This window comes from Arachis hypogaea, chromosome 6 (assembly GCF_003086295.3).
Source record: "Arachis hypogaea cultivar Tifrunner chromosome 6, arahy.Tifrunner.gnm2.J5K5, whole genome shotgun sequence".
Taxonomy (NCBI): domain Eukaryota; kingdom Viridiplantae; phylum Streptophyta; class Magnoliopsida; order Fabales; family Fabaceae; genus Arachis; species Arachis hypogaea.
The window spans coordinates 13,661,043-13,679,710 of NC_092041.1; the positions used below are offsets into that span (position 1 = coordinate 13,661,043).

The window sequence follows — 18,668 nt, forward strand, 5'->3', positions numbered from 1 at the left end:
ATGACTTGCCCGCGGAGGCAGTGATTATGGGTCTAGTAAATGGACTCCAGGAAGGCCCTTCCTCACAGTCCATCTCGAAAAGGCATCCGGCCTCTTTGAGTGATGTACAGGAAAGAGCTGAGAAGTACATCAACATGGAGAAAAACGTCAGGCTTTGAGAGCCAAATTGGCGACCCGGGCACTCTCACTCGTCAAAAGAGAAAGAGAGAGAGCCCAAGAAAAAAGAGGAAGTCGGCCCCGAAAGGCCTAGGAGATATCACTCCTATACTCCTCTGAGAGTTTCCTTAGTTGATTTCTACAGGGAAATTTGCCATAGTGAGAGGCTACCTCCCCCCAGACCCATCAAAAACAAAAAGGGGGGAAGTCGTAGCGACTATTGTGAGTACCATAAGATATATGGTCACTCAACGAACGAGTGCTACGACCTAAAAAACGTGATAGAAAAGCTAGCCAGAGAAGGTCGATTGGACAAATATCTCGTCGAAAGGTCGGATCATCATAGGAAGAGGAAGCGAGATGATGAGGAGCGAAGGGACCCATCGCCACATACCCCGAAAAGACATATACATATGATCTCGGGAGGATTCAGTGGAGGCGGCCTCACAAAGTCATCTCGCAAGAGACATCTGAAAGAGGTCTACGAAGTTGGGGTGAAGCTCCCGACCTCCCCACTATCTCTTTCACTAAAGAAGATGGGCAAGGCATCATCCTTGCCAATGCCCATCTCCACAGAACCCCGGTGGATCAGGGAAGCTCAGCCGACATCCTGTTCAAACCAGCATTTGATAAGTTAGGACTGGACGAAAAGAAGTTAAGAGCTTATCCCGATACTCTGTATGGGCTGAGGGACACCCCAATAAAGCCACTGGGATTCACACCCCTCCACACGATTTTTGGAAAAGGGGTGAAATCAAAAACTCTGAGCATCGAATTCATAGTCGTCGACGTGGGGTCAGCCTATAACGCTCTGATAAGCAGGACCACCCTAAATCAGTTCAGAGCAGTGGTTTTCACCCCCACCTGTGCATGAAATTTCCAACGCCAAAGGGGATAGCCACCATCAGGGGAGACCAAAAACTAGCGAGAAAGTGCTACAACGAAAGCCTGAACCTGAGAGGAAATAGCAAGGAAGTTCACACCATAGAGCTCGGTGAAATTAGAGCCAAGGAAGAATTGCGACCGCAACCAGGGGGAAAAACTGAAGAGGTACAGGTGGGGAAAGAGGAACGAAAAAACACCAACATAGGAGCCAGGCTGACGGAAGATTTAAAACAAGAACTTATAAGGCTCCTACAAGAAAATTCCGACCTCTTCTCCTGGAAAGCCTCTGACATGCCAGGGATAGATCCCAAACTCATGTTACATAAGCTTTCAGTGTACCCTGGGTCGTGACCTGTTCAGCAAAGAAGACGGAATCTCGGACCCGAACGGGCTCAAGTGGTGGAAGAACAAGTACAAGCCCTTCTAGAAGCCGACTTCATCAAAGAGGTCAAGTATCCGGCAAGGATGGCGAATGTGGTGCTAGTCAAAAAGTAAAACGGAAAATGGCGGATGTGCGTCGATTACACTGACCTGAACAAGGCGTGTCCCAAAGACCCATATCCACTTCTAAACATTGATACCTTAGTAGCCTCCAGCTCAGGGTATCAATACTTGTCTTTTATGGATACATACTCGAGATATAATCAAATTCCGATGCATAAGCCGGATCAAGAAAAAACATCCTTCATCACGCCTAGAGCAAACTACTGCTATGTGGTCATGCCCTTTGGGTTGAAAAATGCTGGAGCCACATATCAAAGACTAATGAATAAGGTGTTTGCTCCTCACCTGGGAATTTAATGGAAGTCTATGTGGACGACATGCTAGTAAAAACCAAGGAGGAGACCGACCTCTTGACGGACTTCTTGCGAGTCTTCAACACAATAAGGTTGCATGTGATGAGGTTAAATTTCGCAAAGTGCACCTTCGCAGTAGAGGCTGAAAAATTACTGGGATTTATGCTGACACAGAGGGGGATTGAAGCAAACCCCGACAAGTGCAAGACAGTCTTAGAAATGAAAATCCCGACTTGTCTAAAGGAGGTCCAGCAGTTAAACGGCCGACTTGCAGCTCTCTCCAGGTTCTTGACAGGATCAGCATAAGATCCCTATCACTTTTCTCCCTACTAAGGAAAGGATGCCAGTTCGAATGGACACCTGAATGCGAAGAAGCATTTTAGGAGTTCAAAAGATTTTTAAGCCAACCTCCCATTCTAACCCGACCTCAAGTCGGGGAAGAACTCATCCTGTATTTGTTCGTAGCAGACAAAGCTGTAGCATCAGCTCTAATACGAGAAGACGAGGTCGAGCAACATCCTGTATATTTCACCAGCAAAGTTCTACAAGGTCCAGAACTAAGATATCAAAAATTGGAAAAGTTTGCGTATTCCTTAGTAGTAGCCTCACGAAGGCTACGACCTTATTTTCAAGCCCACACTATAAGGGTACGAACGAACTAGCCCATGAAGCAAATCCTGCAGAAGACGGATATTGCGGGTAGAATGGTTTAATGGGCAATAAAGCTATCTGAGTTCGATTTGAAGTACGAAACTCGGATGGCAATCAAAGCCCAATGCCTCACCGACTTCGTGGTAGAATATGCATGAGATCAAGAGGAAGCCTCCACTACATGAGAACTATATGTAGACGGATCCTTAAACAAAGTCGGAAGCGGTGCAGGCATAATATTAGTCAACCAAGAGGGAACACAAATAGAAGTCTCCCTCAAACTTGAATTTTCAGCTTCTAACAACCAAGCAGAATATGAAGCTTTGATTGTAGGGTTAAAACTGGCAGAAGAAGTCGGCGCAACTAGAGTAGTTGTGTGCAGCAACTCTCAAGTGGTGACCTCCCAAAAAATGGAGAGTATCAAGCTAAAGATCCTAACATGAAGAGGTACCTAGACAAAACCTTGGAGCACCTTAGGCGTTTTGCAGAGATCGAAGTTAAGCACATAACTCGGGATCTCAATAGCAGAGCAGACACCTTCTCCAAGCTAGCTAGTACTAAGCCAGAAAGGAACAATAGAAGCCTGATACAAGAAACTCTCCAGGAGCCCTCTGTCTCAAAACCAGAGGCCAAACAAGACATCCTTGAAGTATCCGGATTGGACCTCGGGTGGATGAACCCACTAATTGAATATATAAAATTCACATCCTACCCAAAGAGGAAAAAGAGGCCAAGAAAATCCAGAGGGAAGTATAAAACTATACCTTGGTAACAAATATCCTCTACAAAAGAGGGATATCTACACCTTTTGTTAAAGTGGGTCCCAACCTCAAGGACAATAGAAGTCTTGGAATAGGTTCATAGTGGCATCTGCGGAAACCATCTCGGAGCAAGGTCGTTAGCCAGGAAAGTAATCCGAGCTGGGTTCTACTGGCCGACCTTGCAGAAAGATGCCACATAATTTGTGAAGAAGTGCCAGCCATACCAAATGTATGCGAACTTCCACGTAGCTCCCCGCGAAGAGCTCATTAGTATAACTTCTCCATGGCCTTTTGCAAAATGGGGATTGGACTTATTAGGACCCTTTTTCCAAGCGCCTGGACAGGTAAAATACCTAATAGTGGGAGTAGACTATTTCACGAAGTGGATCGAAGTAGAACTATTAGCCACCATCACCGCCCAGAGAAGCCGGAAGTTCCTTTACAAGAATATTATCACAAGGTATGGGGTACCTCACTCCATCATCACTGATAATGGCATTCAGTTCACCGACTCTACCTTCAAAAACCTAGTAGCCAGTATAAAGATCAAGCACCAGTTTACCTCGGTAGAACAGCCACAAGCAAATGGGCAATCCGAGGCGGCTAACAAGGTCATATTGGCTGGGTTGAAAAAAAGATTACAAGATGCAAAGGGAGCATGGGCAGAAGAACTCCCTCAAGTACTATAGGCTTATCGGACTACACCTCAGGTTGCCACAGGAGAAACACCCTTCCGACTAGTTTATGGCATAGAGGTCATGATACCAATTGAGATCAATGAGCAAAGTCCAAGGGTAAGCTTCTACGACGAGGTCGAAAAAATACAAGGACACAAAGAGGAACTTGAGCTACTCCCTGAAGTTCGAGAACAAGCCCAGATAAGAGAAGCATCATTGAAATATAGGATGACGAATAGATATAATAAAAAAGTCATTCGAAAAAGTTTCGCTCCGGACAATCTGATCCTAATCAGAAACGATATTGGAGTTAAAAAATCTGGAGATGGAAAGCTTGCTGCTAACTGGAAAGGACCATACAAAATTCGTGAGTTCTTAGGAAAAAGGCTACTATAAGGTGACCGACTTAAACGACGCCAAGTTACCTAGGTCGTGGCATGCTTGTAATATGAAAAGGTACTACAGTTGAAAGCAAACTCCACTCCCTGATGTACTCTTTTTCCCGACTTCATGGTTTTTTTCCCAAAAAAGAAAAAAGGATTTTCTTGAAGGGGGATTTAACGAGGCATCAAAATGGAGACTAAGGGGCGACAATTCCTAAAACCTCTTAGTAGCAAAAGGTACCTATGCAAATAAAAGATCTTTCTTCATTTTATATCTCTTTGCAAATTTCATTAAGTTATTTATTTCTACGAAACGCGCCGACTTAAGCTCAACAAAACGTGAAAATCCCATGACCGACCTACGCGGTCATCAGGATAAAACGACGAGGTATAAGTCGGTGTAAAGATGTTATAAAAGCTGATCGTGTAACTCGGACAGATAATGACTAACAAGTCGTAATACCGAGAAAAACGAAATGTATCACGAAAATAGCCTAAGTTAATCCCAATTCAAATAGAAAAATTTGAATTCACAAGGAATACATACAAAAAGAGGTAAAAGAAAGCCATCAAAAAGGCAAGCTGTCTCACGTTTTTTACAAAATCAAAGATAACTCATAAAAAACACAGCCTGCCAAGAGACAGGAAGCTTTCAGCAAAAAAGATAAAAAATGGGTTTTTTTTTTCAAAAAAACCTGAAAGCTAGAGCGAAAAAGCATGCACAGACCAGATATAATTTAAACCTCTTATCCAAAAAAGGGAATAAAAATTAAAGGCATTTTTTGTTAACGATGACAAAAGGCCAGAAAATATCAAAGAACCAACCACCACAGCACCAATAAAAGTGTTTAAAAATAAGGGGCCCACAGGCCGGGCCCCGAATAGCCAGATTCATTTAGAGGGAGGATCAACACCACCAGCAGAAAGAGGACCACCACCACCAGGAGAAGGATCAGCAGGAAGAGAAGTCGAGGTAGCAACAGGGGAGGACGAAGCAGGTTGCTCAAGACCTGGAGAGGGAAGCCCTGAGGAACTCGGAAGGTCCCCTTGTCGTGGAGGAGACTCTATTATTCTCTACCCCCGAGTCTTCAAGTCGGAGTCAGTCTCAGGTCGGGGAGGAGAGACAATGACACCATCCACTATGATCTTGTCAGGATCTAACGAAGAAAGGTCTAAGTTGGGAGCAATAACTCCGACTTGTTCCTTAAAGATCCTCCAGGCCTCCTCCGCACCCTCAGCTATCGAATCCTCAAGATCCTGAAAAGCATCCCGACATCCACACAGCTCCTTCTTCAGATCAAGGTTCTCCCCAAAGAGCCTAATGTAATTCTGCTCCGCCTTTTCCTTAAGGCCCTCCGCCATAGTACATTGGCCCATCAACTTCTTCTCCCTCTCCCGAAGCCGATCCCTCTCCCCCTTCAACTCGGCGACCTCCTCCTTCAGCCTCTTCTCTTTCTCCTGATAAAGTAAAATCCTCCCCTAAAGCTCCTCAACCTTTTGGGCAGAACCCAAAGAGTTAAGGAGAGTCTGTTCCAAAATATCAAGAAGTTTGGTACACACTCCAACCGCCAGAACACTACCCTGAACTATAACATTCAGATGGTTCCTAACCATAGCATCCTCCATACTGATTGATGTATAGGGAAATATATGGTTCCGGACAAATTGCAGACCATCAAATGTAACAGCCCCAGAAGAAGAGCCAGAAGTCTTACGCTTCTTCTTCTCGGGTTCAAGGGAAGATCAGGACGGAGGGGGAGGAGAAGGAAGAGAAGAAGCAGAAAAAGAAGATACCATGATGTGATGAGAGGAGGTCCCCAAGTTGTGAGGAGGAGGAGGGGGAGGAGGAGGAGGAGGAAGAGTGGCAGCAGCCCTTGCCGCGTCCACCCGCGCCCGAGCCCTCTTCTTAGCGTCTTGGACTTTCTGGTAGGAGGAGTTAGAAGCTTTCTTCACCATCTCTGAAAGAAAAGAAAGCAAAGAATCAATTCACATATCAGAAGAAGTCAGAAATAACAACTCATAAAATATTTCAAAGTCGGAAGCAACAAAATCAAGTCGGAGAAATTCAAGAAACAAAAAAGTCTACCTATTTGAGTCCAAACAAAACTCGAGGACCCCTGAAGGAATTTCTTTGTGTCCAAATAAGGGGCCCTCCTCCAAACTTCTCGGAAGAACCCCACAACAAGCTTCTCAACCTCGTCTAGATCATCCGGACCATACTTCTCCACAGGGGAAGCCTCTAACCAATAAAGGGGAAAGCGATGAGAAGAAAATTGATCCAGGAAAAAGAGGTGGTGACCCTCTACGACTTGAACTTTGAAAAAGAAGTTTTTAAAATCATGGAAGGACTCATAAAAAAGGTTGAAAATTCTCTGGCCTTGAATGGCTCGGAAAGACACCCACTGCTGCTTATTGTTTTGCCCACTAAAGGGCTTGGTCATATGAAAGAGATAAAAAAAGAGTTTCAAAGAAGTTAGGAAATTGAGGGCTTGGCTGACTAGTTGGTAAATCTTCAGGAAACCCCAAGATTGGGGTGAAGTTGGGTAGGAGCGACATGGCAGTGAGACAAAACAGCCATCTCAAAATCAGAAAAAGGTAGAGAAACTCTCAAGCGAGTAAAAAGGCTTTCATACATAAAAAAGAAATGAAGGTCCGCATCAGAAGCCCTCCCAAAACAAACCCGGTCTTCTGGACCCGGGACAGTCAATTCATATTTTAGCTCATCCTCATCAAAAACACAGATCCTATGATGGGTACGAAGATCAGTAAGGTAGTCGGTATCTACTAAGGGGTCTTCCCCAAGAACAGTGTCATCCACCCACTGTGAAAGAGACTCTAAAAAAGACATCTTTTTTTTATAAAAGGATGACAACCTACAAAGAAAAAGGGAAAGGATCAAAAACAGGGTCTCTAAAGGGTCTAAGGTAAGTTCCTCAATAAAACAGAGTCACTAAGCCTACTGTCAACACTCCTATAAAAAATATGGAAACAAAAGCTTTCGTAAGAAAAGAGAAGGAAAAAGAATTGATCTTTCGTTTACAAAGAAGGTAGATGCAACGACAACCAAAACGCTCGAAGAAGGAAGGAGTCTTTTCTTTTCGAAGAGAGAGTGCAGACGGAAAAGCTTTCAGAAACGAAACAAAGAAAGAGAGGAAAAAGTATTTATAAAACACGCCAGGGCCATAGTGGTAAATCGACATAATCATTAAAGAGATGCGCCGTCACCAATGTAATTGCTCCCCACGTGTAAATACGAAACCCCTAATGGACGCGACGTTTGATTAGACGCGACTGTTGAGAAATTTTGAATCACGTCGGTTCCTCACCATAGCGCTACAAGCCCGAGTTCAAATACTCGAATCCAACTCTTAGACAAAAGAGATCGGATTCGAGTAGGGACACTGTTCATACCCTGACCCAACGCTAAGGCCCAGATCCAAATAAGATAAAAAAACCCAATCCATAGATTGGTCTCGCCCCGTAACCGACCTCCTCCAAAGAGGTCGGGTTCAACACAAACATCACTCCAAGGAAGTCGAGACCAAGGATCAGCTGGTAGATAACACTTATTCAAATAGGTAATTGCCCCTAAAATTTCTCAACCCACTTCTAGGAGTCATATCTCAACTTTCCTAAAATAAAGGGACGATTATCCTCCTTAAAAGGTGGAACTACTCCAACGGTAATTATTGGTTGGTTCGCCACTATAAATACACTAACATCCCTCAGGAATCACTAAGTTCCAATACTATCTAAACCTGCTTAAGCCCCTACTGACTTAAGCATCAAAGTGTCTTTGCAAATACCACCCCCATTCCTTCACACACGCTAGTCGGACGGAGGCTCCCTAACACTCACCAAGTCGAAGACTTCCTTCTTCAGGAGATTTGGCCAACCCAACGAATCCAACCCATTAATTTCCGGTTACCCAGCGTAACATGTAAAATGTATTTTTTTTCAAATATATAAATATTTAATAAAATATAATGATTGTCTTAATAGTTATTCATAATTAGAAAACAGAAGGAAAGATTAATGAGGAGGAAAAAGTATGACTGGCCAGAAGATTGGAGACTAAGAAACATAGCACTGCGAGGAGTCAAAAATAAGTATATGCAATTCTCTCTTATACAAAAGAATAATATCAACCGTCTGGATTAAATATTTTTACCCTAACCATTTATTACAAGCATAATCTGCCCATGAATTCAGGACATCTACAACAAAATTTAGCTGACAAAAATTTGCAAATTTTAGCTTCGAAACAAATGGCTTTGAAGGGGATAGCCATTCAAAGAATTGATTGTTTGGTGCATGGTAATGCAAGCTCCAATTTCATGAATATGTATTAAATAAATAAAGGATGTTGCCATATCAACTTCTTGCTCTTCCAAACTTCCAACATGGTTTCACAAGTTGTAAATAGACTCAGCATAAAGATCAAGAGTTGCACTCTTCTGTGTATAAGTATCAAGAAAGTGCTATTCAAACTTTGCAAACACAGCAGCACTCAATGTGTTGGGGACCCTTCATCTCCCAAAGACTGCACATGTACAACACCATCTGCAATAACTACTGTCGTAAAGCAGAAAATGTAAGCAATCATTTTGTATATTACCTAAATGGTTGGATTAAAAAGGAGTATCCTGCTATGTTATATTATAAAGGCTATATATTGTCAAACTATCCAGACTTGCATAACAAAGCATAACTTCAAATCATGCATCTTAAACAAAGTATCCTTGTGCAGAACCAGTTCCAGAGGCACCACTCAAACAAATACCACCATCAGAAAATTTCAGAATTATTATTGTTAACAATAGAGGAGTGGTAAAATGTTCATAATCAAAACCCAAGCATGTATCGATTAACATTATTAATGGCATGACAGCAAAATAAGTAATACACCAGAACAAGAATATCTTAAAAGAAGCCTCAAGAAAAGATGCATACCTACAAATTATTTAAATGACAAGCTGCTGAAGATGTCAGTTGCACTAATTTTATTTTTCTAATATTAGTGCATGCTGCCATGTGCAACCACTGGTATAAAACTTGAATGATTTTCAACATAGAACATATGCAATTAACTGCAAGTTCCTTCGTTAGAATTCTAGACAAGTTCAGCTTCGGGCAAGAGTAAGGAACAAATTTTGCAATAATCTGCTGAACCAACATGCTTACAATAACTGAAACAGGTGATATGAATGACAATATAATTTATGATGGAAATGCATGCAAGGGGACTTCATAACCATGCTTGAACATTTGTCCCAGTATTTTCAGAACCATGGATCTCTGACCATGGTTCAGGTAAGCTTTGTACATTATCCACAATGTTTTTTTTGTGCAATTAATTTTAACACCTTCCATTTCATCAAAGACATAACGCATCTCATCAATACGATTATGTGATCCATATAAGACAAGCTTACAATGATACAAGGACCGACAGATTCTCCACCCACCACATTCAGCACGTTTCACAAAATTTTCTAGCCTTTCTATTGCATTACACCGATAATAAGTTGCAGTAATGCATCTCATAGTACTTGCTGAGGCTATCCGGGTTCTGCACTCAAAAGCCTCATTAATTGTAATCTCCATTTCCTCTAACCAGTCCTCCTGGGAATAGAGCTTAATCAACAAGGCGTTCAACCATGGTCTGTAATGTTCTTGTGGAATAAGCTTCAGCAATCCCTCTACCTTCTTCACTCTATCCGAATCTGAACTTTTACAATACGCACATATCATGGCCCTGATCAATGGAATTTCTTTTTTGTTTACATGATCCCTTACTAGAGAATACATCTCTTCCATCTTCTCCAGATTACCTGATTGTCCATAGCCTCGAAGCATTAGCAGGTGGGTTTTCAAGTTAGGCTTGACAGGGCCTCCCTTCATCATTTGAAAAACTCTCTCCATGTCATGCCACATCGAAGCCGAGATATATCCAGCAATCAAATAATTATAAGTATTCTCACTGAGTTGGAGGTCCGACTCTTTTATCGCCTGGTATGTTTCTTCCATGTAATCCACCAGCACCAAGCGAGAGTAAAGAGATATGAGAATATTGTATGTGGCAATTGAAGGAGGACAAGCTGCATGCTTCTTCATATCACAGAACAACTCGTGACACATCTTTGCAAGACCATTGAACATAAAAGCACTCATCAATGCATTGTAAGTGCTGGTCGTTCTCATGCCCTTCTTCACAGCGTCTCGAAAGATCTCAACGGCATGATGAACATCTTTACATCTACCTGCAGCTTTTATGCCCTTAGAATACTCATATACACTCATTGGGGAGTCAACACCAGAATTCTTCTTCTCCCTCCTCCAATCAAACACCTAAATCATGAACCAGCCAATCTAATAAGAAAAAGGGATTACCTTCCATGTCAAACAAGTGCTCTCTGATTCCTTTAACAAACACTACTCCTTCATAATTTATAAAACTGTTTAGGTAAGATTCCAAGAAGAAAAATCATAAAATAAATAGCTTTAGCTTATGAAAAACATTAATTATAGAAAATTCAATCATAACATAGGATTGCATTTTTGTTTTCCTCATTTCAAATTCGAACTTAACACAATCCAAGTTGGGAATCTTTGCAATATACCTGAAGGGCCAAGGAAGGCCACGAATCCAACTGATTCAAGAGCTCGAGCAGCACAGATCCACCTACATGACTTTCAATCAGTGATCCAGAGTTCTCATCGAGGATCTCAATTACCCGATTGGAATCCGAGGCTTCGAGAACCAATTGGTTCTTCAAAACCGATGCTTTATTGATGAGATCCTCTCCGAACGGAAGCCTGCGTTTCTCGATGAAGAGGGGAGTAATATCTTGAAGCGGGTGAGGAGGAGGAGGGGTACCGGAGGTGCAGTGGCGGCGCGTGAGGCCAGGCGATGTGAATGCGGCAGTGGTGGTAGTAAAGGACGGAATATTAGGTTTAGGGTTAGGGATGCCATGGGAGTGGAAGCAGAAGTGTTCGGCTTGCGCTACTGCGTCTGAAGTGAATCTCCAAACTCGCTTCATCGTTTTGGTGATTGAGATTTTGTTAGGGTTTTACACTCAACAAGAAAAATCCCCACTAACCCCTCCTCCATCCCCGCTGACGCAGGCACGAACAACAAGGTCATAGAATCCATGGGCCTTCTTTTTGGTCAATATAGGCTTGGTCTTTCCCTTTATTTTCCTTTCCTATTAGGCTGTCCAGCAGACATTCATTTTTGCAAAGGTCCATTCAAACAATTTCTTTTTGGAACGCTTAAATTTGAATTTAGAGCATTATGCAGGTAAAAAAAATGAGAATTGGGCTTAGGCCCGTATGTTTACCAAAAAAAAGGAATTTATCATAGACAGATAGTACTTAGGTGAATGACCCAAAAAAAAGAAGAAGATAAAGATAGTACTTAAGTGGCTGACTGACCTCTCCAGACTCCACCTGTTCTGAGTTCTGACAAAAAAAAAAGGGTTATATATTGGTAAATAAAATTTGAAAAGTTAAAAACAGAAATTAATTAATTCTTTTGTTTTGTTTTGGTTGAAATTTACATATTATATTTCAAGTTGTGTTTCCTTGCATGATGGTACTCGCAAGCAAAATACTGTTTAAAACAAGTTAAAATTATGAAATTCTCATTGATGTTATTTAAAAATTGTAAATACCTTGTTGAGTAAATTAGAAGTGACTACCAATAAGTATAAATAATAATAGTCATGTTTGACGAAATAATTTTTAAAAATTAGGATAAAATATGTTTTTTATTTAATATTTATGATTTTTTTAAAATACTTCTAACTTTTAATTTTATTTAATTTTGTTATTTTTAATCGCAAATAAAATTGATATCAATTATTTAATTAATAATAAATCAAAATATTATTAATATATAAGATTATATAAATTTTTTAGTTTCAATAAGTATAAACTTGTACAAAATACTTCTAACTTTTTAAAATTATAAGCACAAATATATAATTTTTTAATTTATGAAAAACAAACACTTTTTCTTAAATTTTGTTACCAAACCAAACATATACTCACTACTCACTAACTCACTAGAGATCACAGTTCATCACATCCACATATAACTTGTCTCAACCTCCACCACAAAGCACAATCGCACTAAATGCACAAGTCAACAATACAAATGCCTTCTCTAACATTAGATACATAGATGATAGATCATAGCATTTTTCTAATCTCACTAAGCCCATCCCTTTTATAATAAAATATCGTCTTCACATCACTATTTTTAATTAAAAATATTATTAATATATTAAAATTGGTTACTAAAATTAATTTTAATATATTATAATTTTAAATAACTAAATACACATTTTTTATTTTATTAATTTAAATATAAATTAATTATAATAATAATTATACTTTTATAATAAAATATCGTCTTCACATCACTATCTTTTTATTATATTTTTTATTTTAACTTGAATGTATATTAATTTTTTAAGAACTAAAATGTTCGTTTTTAAAATTTTTAGAATTAATTTGAGTAATTATTTTACCAAAAAATAAATTAAAAATTAATTTATTTATCGAAATAAAACTTTAAAAATTGATCTGTATATTAAATTTTTTAAAATTAAAATATCCGCTTTTAAAATTTATAGAGACTAATTTGGATAATTATCTATTAAAAATAATTTGCCATAAAAGAAAGAAAAAAGTGATTAAAATGTGTTGGTTGCGAGTACATATCTTGGTGCAGACAAATCTCCTTCACCGTCCTTCACTTTATGCACATCTTCATCCCAAAAAAGCCGAAAAATCCGTTCAATTTCACTGCTTTCGTTCCCCATGTAACACAGCAGAATCTTCTGCTCAAGACAAAAGAAAAAACAAGCTCGAAAGATTCTTTGTTCCTTCAGCGCCAAGAGGTATGACATGACCATCAAGCTAGTAAACTCTGTGTGTCACAGACAATTATGCATCAAAGTCGTTACATTTTTCATTCGTATTTTGATTCTTATAAACTTCAACCACTCTTTGAACAACGATTCCATCTATCTAGCATGTACTGGGTTTAATTGTTCAGCTCACTTTTACTTTGTTCATGTCTTTGGTTTGATTTGATCATGAATGGTTCATCCTTCACTCACCGTTTCACATAATGAAGTGGGTTTTGCTGTGAAAAGTTTTAATCTTGAGGTGATTCAGAAGGCGATTGAGGGTTTTGAATAATTGGGTATGATTCCTTTTAGTTCTGATTAATAATTTAATCTGAAGATGAATCACTAGCTGGGTGAAGGGTATGCGTCTTGTTGATTATTGTTCGTTTAATTTTTCGTCCTGCTTGGTTTTATCTGATTTTTTTTTTTATACTGACTTTTTCTCTGAACCTGAGGAATGTCTTTTGGTTTATCAAGTGGAGTTGTTCTGTTACCCTCTTGTATTAAACACTGAAGAGAAAAATTACAAACATGATGATTCATATTCTTCAGATTCACGGAATTTGATGCTTTGCCGAATTTTGCATAACCTTTATATAGGTCAAAGGAAGATTCTGGTATTTTTTTTTTTTTAAATATTCCATACATCATCAACATAAAAGACAACAACACTACTAAGTAGATTCTTTTGACAAACAAAGGGTTTAGCTTTATTGGCAATGCATTCACTTAAAATATAATATCTGTTTGATTGCATACTGTTGAAAGCTTTCTACTTTGCCATTATGCTACTTAATGCTTCACACATTTATTATATTTTTTTTTGTAGGGTTGTAATACAAGGATACGTTATGAATATTTTGTAGTTGATAAGATGCTTGGGCATTGCAAAATATTGTCAGTTGCTGTGAGTTATGTATGCTATATCCCCCGCGATTCACGCTGAAGAGATGGGTTATGCTATGAGTAGACTGGAGATTGATTCTGACGTCTCCGACGATGGAAGTGCCATTTTTGAAGATTGTACTAGTCAACCGACCAAAAAACCCTTGAACTATTTAGACAATGAGATTTCTCAGCTCACAAAGTTGAAGTCGACGCCTCATCAATTGCTAGGCCAAGTTGGACCTGGAAGGCCTGAGTTGCCAGTTTCACCTGTAAAGTTGCTTGCAGGTCGGGAATCCAATTATTCAGGGCGAGGAAGGTTTTCGTCGGCCGACTGTTGTCATCTTTTAAGCAGATATTTGCCGGTAAATGGTCCCTCACTTATTGACCAAATGGCAAGTCGAGCATATGTCTCGCAGTTTTCAGCCGATGGTTCTCTCTTTGTTGCTGGGTTTCAGGTAAACTAAATTCTCCTTCACACCTTATTTAACTCTTTCAATGCTCCAATATTTTCCTAGTTTATGATCTGGTTCTTAGTATGTTGTGGAAACTACAGAGGAAGGCTTGCTTTATGGTCATATGAGGCATAGTTCTTTGTTGATCTCTTTAAACAAACATAAGGATGCCATTGTTTCAACTTTAATTAAACCAGGGATATTTACTTTGCAGGGAAGCCACATAAGAATATACAATGTGGATGAAGGTTGGAAAGTTAAGAAGAATATTCTAGCCAAAAGTTTGAGATGGACAATAACTGATACATCTCTTTCTCCTGATCAACGCTATCTTGTGAGTTTTCAATTTTTTTTGTCTATCTTATTGCATGGATAAAATTTATCTAAATCGTTCTTATCTGTTGCTTTCCTCTATGGTTATTTGATATCATGGAGGAAAAGGAAAAGAAAGGAACATGATTTGAAACAGAAGAAAATATAAGGAAATAAATGAACGGTGAAGTGGTGGAGGAGTTATCCCTCCCTTGCAAATGTAAAAGAAGGGAGGCTTTGCTTTCTTTGGTCAATATTACCATCCAAGAGGAAGAGGATGCGAAAATAGTTGGTCCCATCTAAGTAGCATTACTCTAAATCCTTTCCCTTCAAACTAGGGACAAAGTCCCTTCCTCTAGCACTTTCCCTTCCCTTTAGAAGACGAAAACATCTGCTACATGGAGGCAGGGGTGCTATTGTACATTGCTACTACTGTTGGTCTTTTTCTTATGACATCTGTACTCTTTGATTTCAGGTTTATGCCAGCATGTCACCTATCGTACACATTGTAAATATTGGATCTTCTGAAACAGAGTCTCTAGCAAATGTTACGGTATTGATGATGAATATTGCCACTATTTGAATTTAAATGGTTCTCCTAATTCCATGAAATCTCCTATTATCTTGAAAACTCTAGAAGATTACTGTGGATTAGCTATTCGAAAATTGGATCTTTCAATATGGATGTTTTATGCAAATATTATGTTTTAGTGCCATTATTTTCTATTTGTAATTCATTTCTGAAAATATGCAGGAAATCCATGATGGTTTGGATCTTTCTTCAAGTGATGATGGAGGTTACTCTGTTGGGATATTCACTGTGAAATTCTCAACAGATGGGAGAGAATTAGTTGCAGGAAGCAGTGGTGATTCTATATATGTTTATGATCTTGAAGCAAATAAGCTTTCACTTCGAATTTTAGCTCACACGGTATTGTTTCATGGCACCAACATTATGTTTATTTACCCTCATTTCCCCTGTATTCTGATTTCTGGTTCTATGATCCCAAAATCTAGTCCTCTCTGGGTCTGTTGTGTATGGTACAATTCATTTTGCATAAAATGAAGGACCATGTTTTATAACATATGTTGTTGAATGGCATGGTGGTTGGCTCATCTATAATATTGGCCATCCTTTTACATTAGTGCTTGTGAAGCTCTATTTGAAAGCTTGTCTTTGTTCATATATTTGTTAAAAGAAGTCAAAAGTGTATGAATATCTTTCAAGGATGTTGCTAGAATTTCCTGTCCCACAAGAGACACAGTTTTCTTCCTAGACTTTGTTTGAACTCACTATTCTATGACTACTATGCTTTGTTATACACAAGATGTGGTCTTTTGATAAGAAGCTTTGTATTATTAAATACTGATTACTAGTTTAATGAGAACTTTCCAAAATTAATTTACTAAAAGTCGTACAATCTGGTCTTTGATAGAAGAAGAATAAAGGGGTCATGTACTTATGTGGCTTCTAGTTGGCCTGGAATATTAATCAGTGGATCTAACATTTTTTGCTTCAGTCAGATGTGAACACCGTATGCTTTGCTGATGAAGCTAGCCATCTTATTTACTCCGGTAGTGATGATACTTTTTGCAAGGTATGTTCTGCACAATAACTGCAACATGGATTCTGTTAAGATTTATGTCCCATTTTCCTGCATCTCGGTAACTGCTGTTTTACATGTGAAGTCTTTGTTATTACTCGATACTCATCATTGGTTTTTACTGCATAGTTTCTTAACTCTTGTATTTGGCACTTAAATTGGAATGCAACCATAGCAATTTTGCCCTTTCTCCCTGTTCTATTGTCAAGGACACATTCTGACTTTCAAATTTGTGTAGGTATGGGATCGGCGTTGCTTAAATTCTAGAGGTAAGCCCGCAGGGGTCCTCATGGGCCACCTCGAGGGGATCACATTTATCGATAGCCGTGGGGATGGGCGTTATTTCATTTCAAATGGTAAAGATCAGACCATCAAACTTTGGGATATACGCAAAATGTCATCCAATGTTACGTGGTATGCTCATTTTAGCTTCCAATATCTTTCTAATGATCCAAAAGTTACAAGATATGCAGGGTTTTATATATAGATAATGACATTTCTCTTGTAGTATAAGTGAAACATACTAGAGACATTTCCTTTTTATCCCCCCCCCCCCTCTCTCTCTCTCTTTTTTTTTTATTTAAAAAAAATGCTAGAATACTCATTAATATGTTTGTTGTATGAAGTTCTTTACCTCTCTGCAAGTATATTTCATATTTGATGAAATGGTTGGCTACAGAATAGCATGTTCTAACAGAAAACTTTAATTTGTTCTAGCAATCCTGGCTATAGGAGTTATGAATGGGATTATAGGTGGATGGATTACCCACCTCAAGCCAAAAATTTGAAGCACCCTTGTGATCAGTCTGTGGCTACATATAGAGGCCATTCAGTCTTGCGCACTCTTATCCGCTGCTATTTCTCCCCAGCATTTAGGTAAGTACTATGCTTACCTTACTTTTGTATTGATCATTTTCCTTGTGTTCTCCTTTGATATTCTTCTTCCTTGAAACCTGTCATTTTCTCCCCTGGAAGTATTGGTCAACAATAAGTGCTGTTTTCTAAATCAGCCAACTCATCATCTTGGAATATTTCAGTTAACTTTTTTCCCCTTCCCATTTGCAGCACTGGCCAAAAGTACATCTATACTGGATCACACAATGCATGTGTTTACATATATGATTTGGTATGTATATCGGTTACTGCTGCTTTATCTTTGTATATTCCTATAGTAACTACAATTTTTCGCGGGTTCAAATAGTATGAACGGTAACTGCATATTATGTCGCAGTCATGTCAACTAATTAACATGCATCAAATCAGAATTCTCCTTTATCACACACTGAATCTGTGGTAATATTCAGGTTAGCGGAGCTCAAGTTGCAACACTAAAGCATCATAAATCACCTGTAAGAGATTGTAGTTGGCATCCATTCCAAACTACACTTGTTAGCTCTTCTTGGGACGGTGACGTTGTCAAATGGGGATTTGATGGCAGTGCTGAAGTACCTCCCCTCTCCGCGAAAAGGAGGGCCTCCAGAAGGAGAAATTCTTAGGTGCTTCTGAAATGCATCGCGCGCCATGTTTATTGGTTGTAACCAAATTCACGCGGTGCTTCATGAGTATCGAAAAATCTCATCATCCAGGAGATACCTAAGAAGATTAACTATGATGTCCATCAAATGAACTATCAAATAATCTGAGAGATCTATGTTGATGAAGATATTTTGTTAGCATAATAAGGTGCAACATGTAAGTAGCACAAGATCTTGTACATAAATAGCCACTGGTATGACATGGAGGTTGATTCTTTGATAAGCTGTCTGTGCATGTAATAAATTTTATGTGTAATTATAATAATTGTTGTCTCGTTACTTTTGTAGTGAATCTAGTCGTTGCTTTTGTGTTTTTCCTTAAAGCAGAATGCCATGGTACACCCCAATTATTGTGTATGCACATTTATGGAAGTTCCAAGAATAAAGCCAAAATGGTTCTAGCTTCTACAAAGGGTTTGCGTCCTACCACAACCCAAAGCTTAAAAAAGAAGCAATCAAATAGCATGTTTGTATACTAGTGAAAGAATAAAAAAAATAAAGAAAAGAAGCAAAAAGAATAGCATGTCTGCAAATTCTAGTTCCAATATTGCATTGCGTGGAAATTATTTTGGGTTTTGCGATCGATCCTTATCTAATAATAGGTAAAAATTTATGTGTTGTTAACTTTATGTGGAGTAGATAATTA

The 18,668-nt window shown here is 39.0% G+C and overlaps 2 protein-coding genes across 7 annotated transcripts; one reads left to right on the forward strand and one right to left on the reverse strand.

Annotated features, from left to right (window-relative positions):
• Positions 1-8,394: 8,394 nt before the first annotated feature.
• Positions 8,395-11,466, reverse strand: LOC112696154 (pentatricopeptide repeat-containing protein At2g30780). Of its 4 annotated transcripts, none has more exons than XR_011862203.1 (3): positions 10,934-11,466; positions 9,264-10,661; positions 8,395-8,882 (listed from the first exon to the last, which is right to left on the reverse strand). XR_011862203.1 is itself a non-coding variant. In XM_025748770.3 (3 exons), exons 1-3 carry the CDS (start codon positions 11,351-11,353, stop codon positions 8,821-8,823), a joined length of 1,398 nt encoding a protein of 465 aa, XP_025604555.1. In that variant the 5' UTR covers positions 11,354-11,443; the 3' UTR covers positions 8,395-8,820. The 4 variants fall into 4 exon arrangements, 3 of the variants coding, with proteins under 3 accessions (XP_025604555.1, XP_025604554.1, XP_025604553.1); XM_025748770.3 differs by having other exon boundaries at positions 9,746-10,661; positions 10,934-11,443; XM_025748769.3 differs by having other exon boundaries at positions 8,395-8,885; positions 9,746-10,661; positions 10,934-11,443.
• Positions 11,467-12,974: 1,508 nt separating this feature from the next.
• LOC112696155 (LEC14B protein) lies at positions 12,975-18,309 on the forward strand. Of its 3 annotated transcripts, none has more exons than XM_025748772.3 (10): positions 12,975-13,219; positions 14,061-14,574; positions 14,786-14,905; positions 15,359-15,436; positions 15,638-15,814; positions 16,404-16,481; positions 16,726-16,901; positions 17,205-17,363; positions 17,553-17,613; positions 17,792-18,309. In XM_025748772.3, exons 2-10 carry the CDS (start codon positions 14,146-14,148, stop codon positions 17,981-17,983), a joined length of 1,470 nt encoding a protein of 489 aa, XP_025604557.1. In that variant the 5' UTR covers positions 12,975-13,219; positions 14,061-14,145; the 3' UTR covers positions 17,984-18,309. The 3 variants fall into 3 exon arrangements, with proteins under 3 accessions (XP_025604557.1, XP_025604558.1, XP_072052880.1); XM_025748773.3 differs by having other exon boundaries at positions 13,022-13,527; XM_072196779.1 differs by having other exon boundaries at positions 13,022-13,219; positions 14,098-14,574.
• Positions 18,310-18,668: the final 359 nt, after the last annotated feature.

Bases quoted from the DNA above. Each gene is read 5' to 3' on its own strand.
- LOC112696154 (XM_025748768.3), bottom strand. From the start codon at position 11,353: ATGAAGCGAGTTTGGAGATTCACTTCAGACGCAGTAGCGCAAGCCGAA. The intron at 10,662-10,933 runs GTATATTGCAAA...TTCATGATTTAG, and splicing joins GGCCTTCCTTGGCCCTTCAG to GTGTTTGATTGGAGGAGGGA.
- LOC112696155 (XM_025748772.3), top strand. From the start codon at position 14,146: ATGTATGCTATATCCCCCGCGATTCACGCTGAAGAGATGGGTTATGCT. The intron at 14,906-15,358 runs GTGAGTTTTCAA...CTTTGATTTCAG, and splicing joins CTCCTGATCAACGCTATCTT to GTTTATGCCAGCATGTCACC. The intron at 16,902-17,204 runs GTATGCTCATTT...AATTTGTTCTAG, and splicing joins ATGTCATCCAATGTTACGTG to CAATCCTGGCTATAGGAGTT.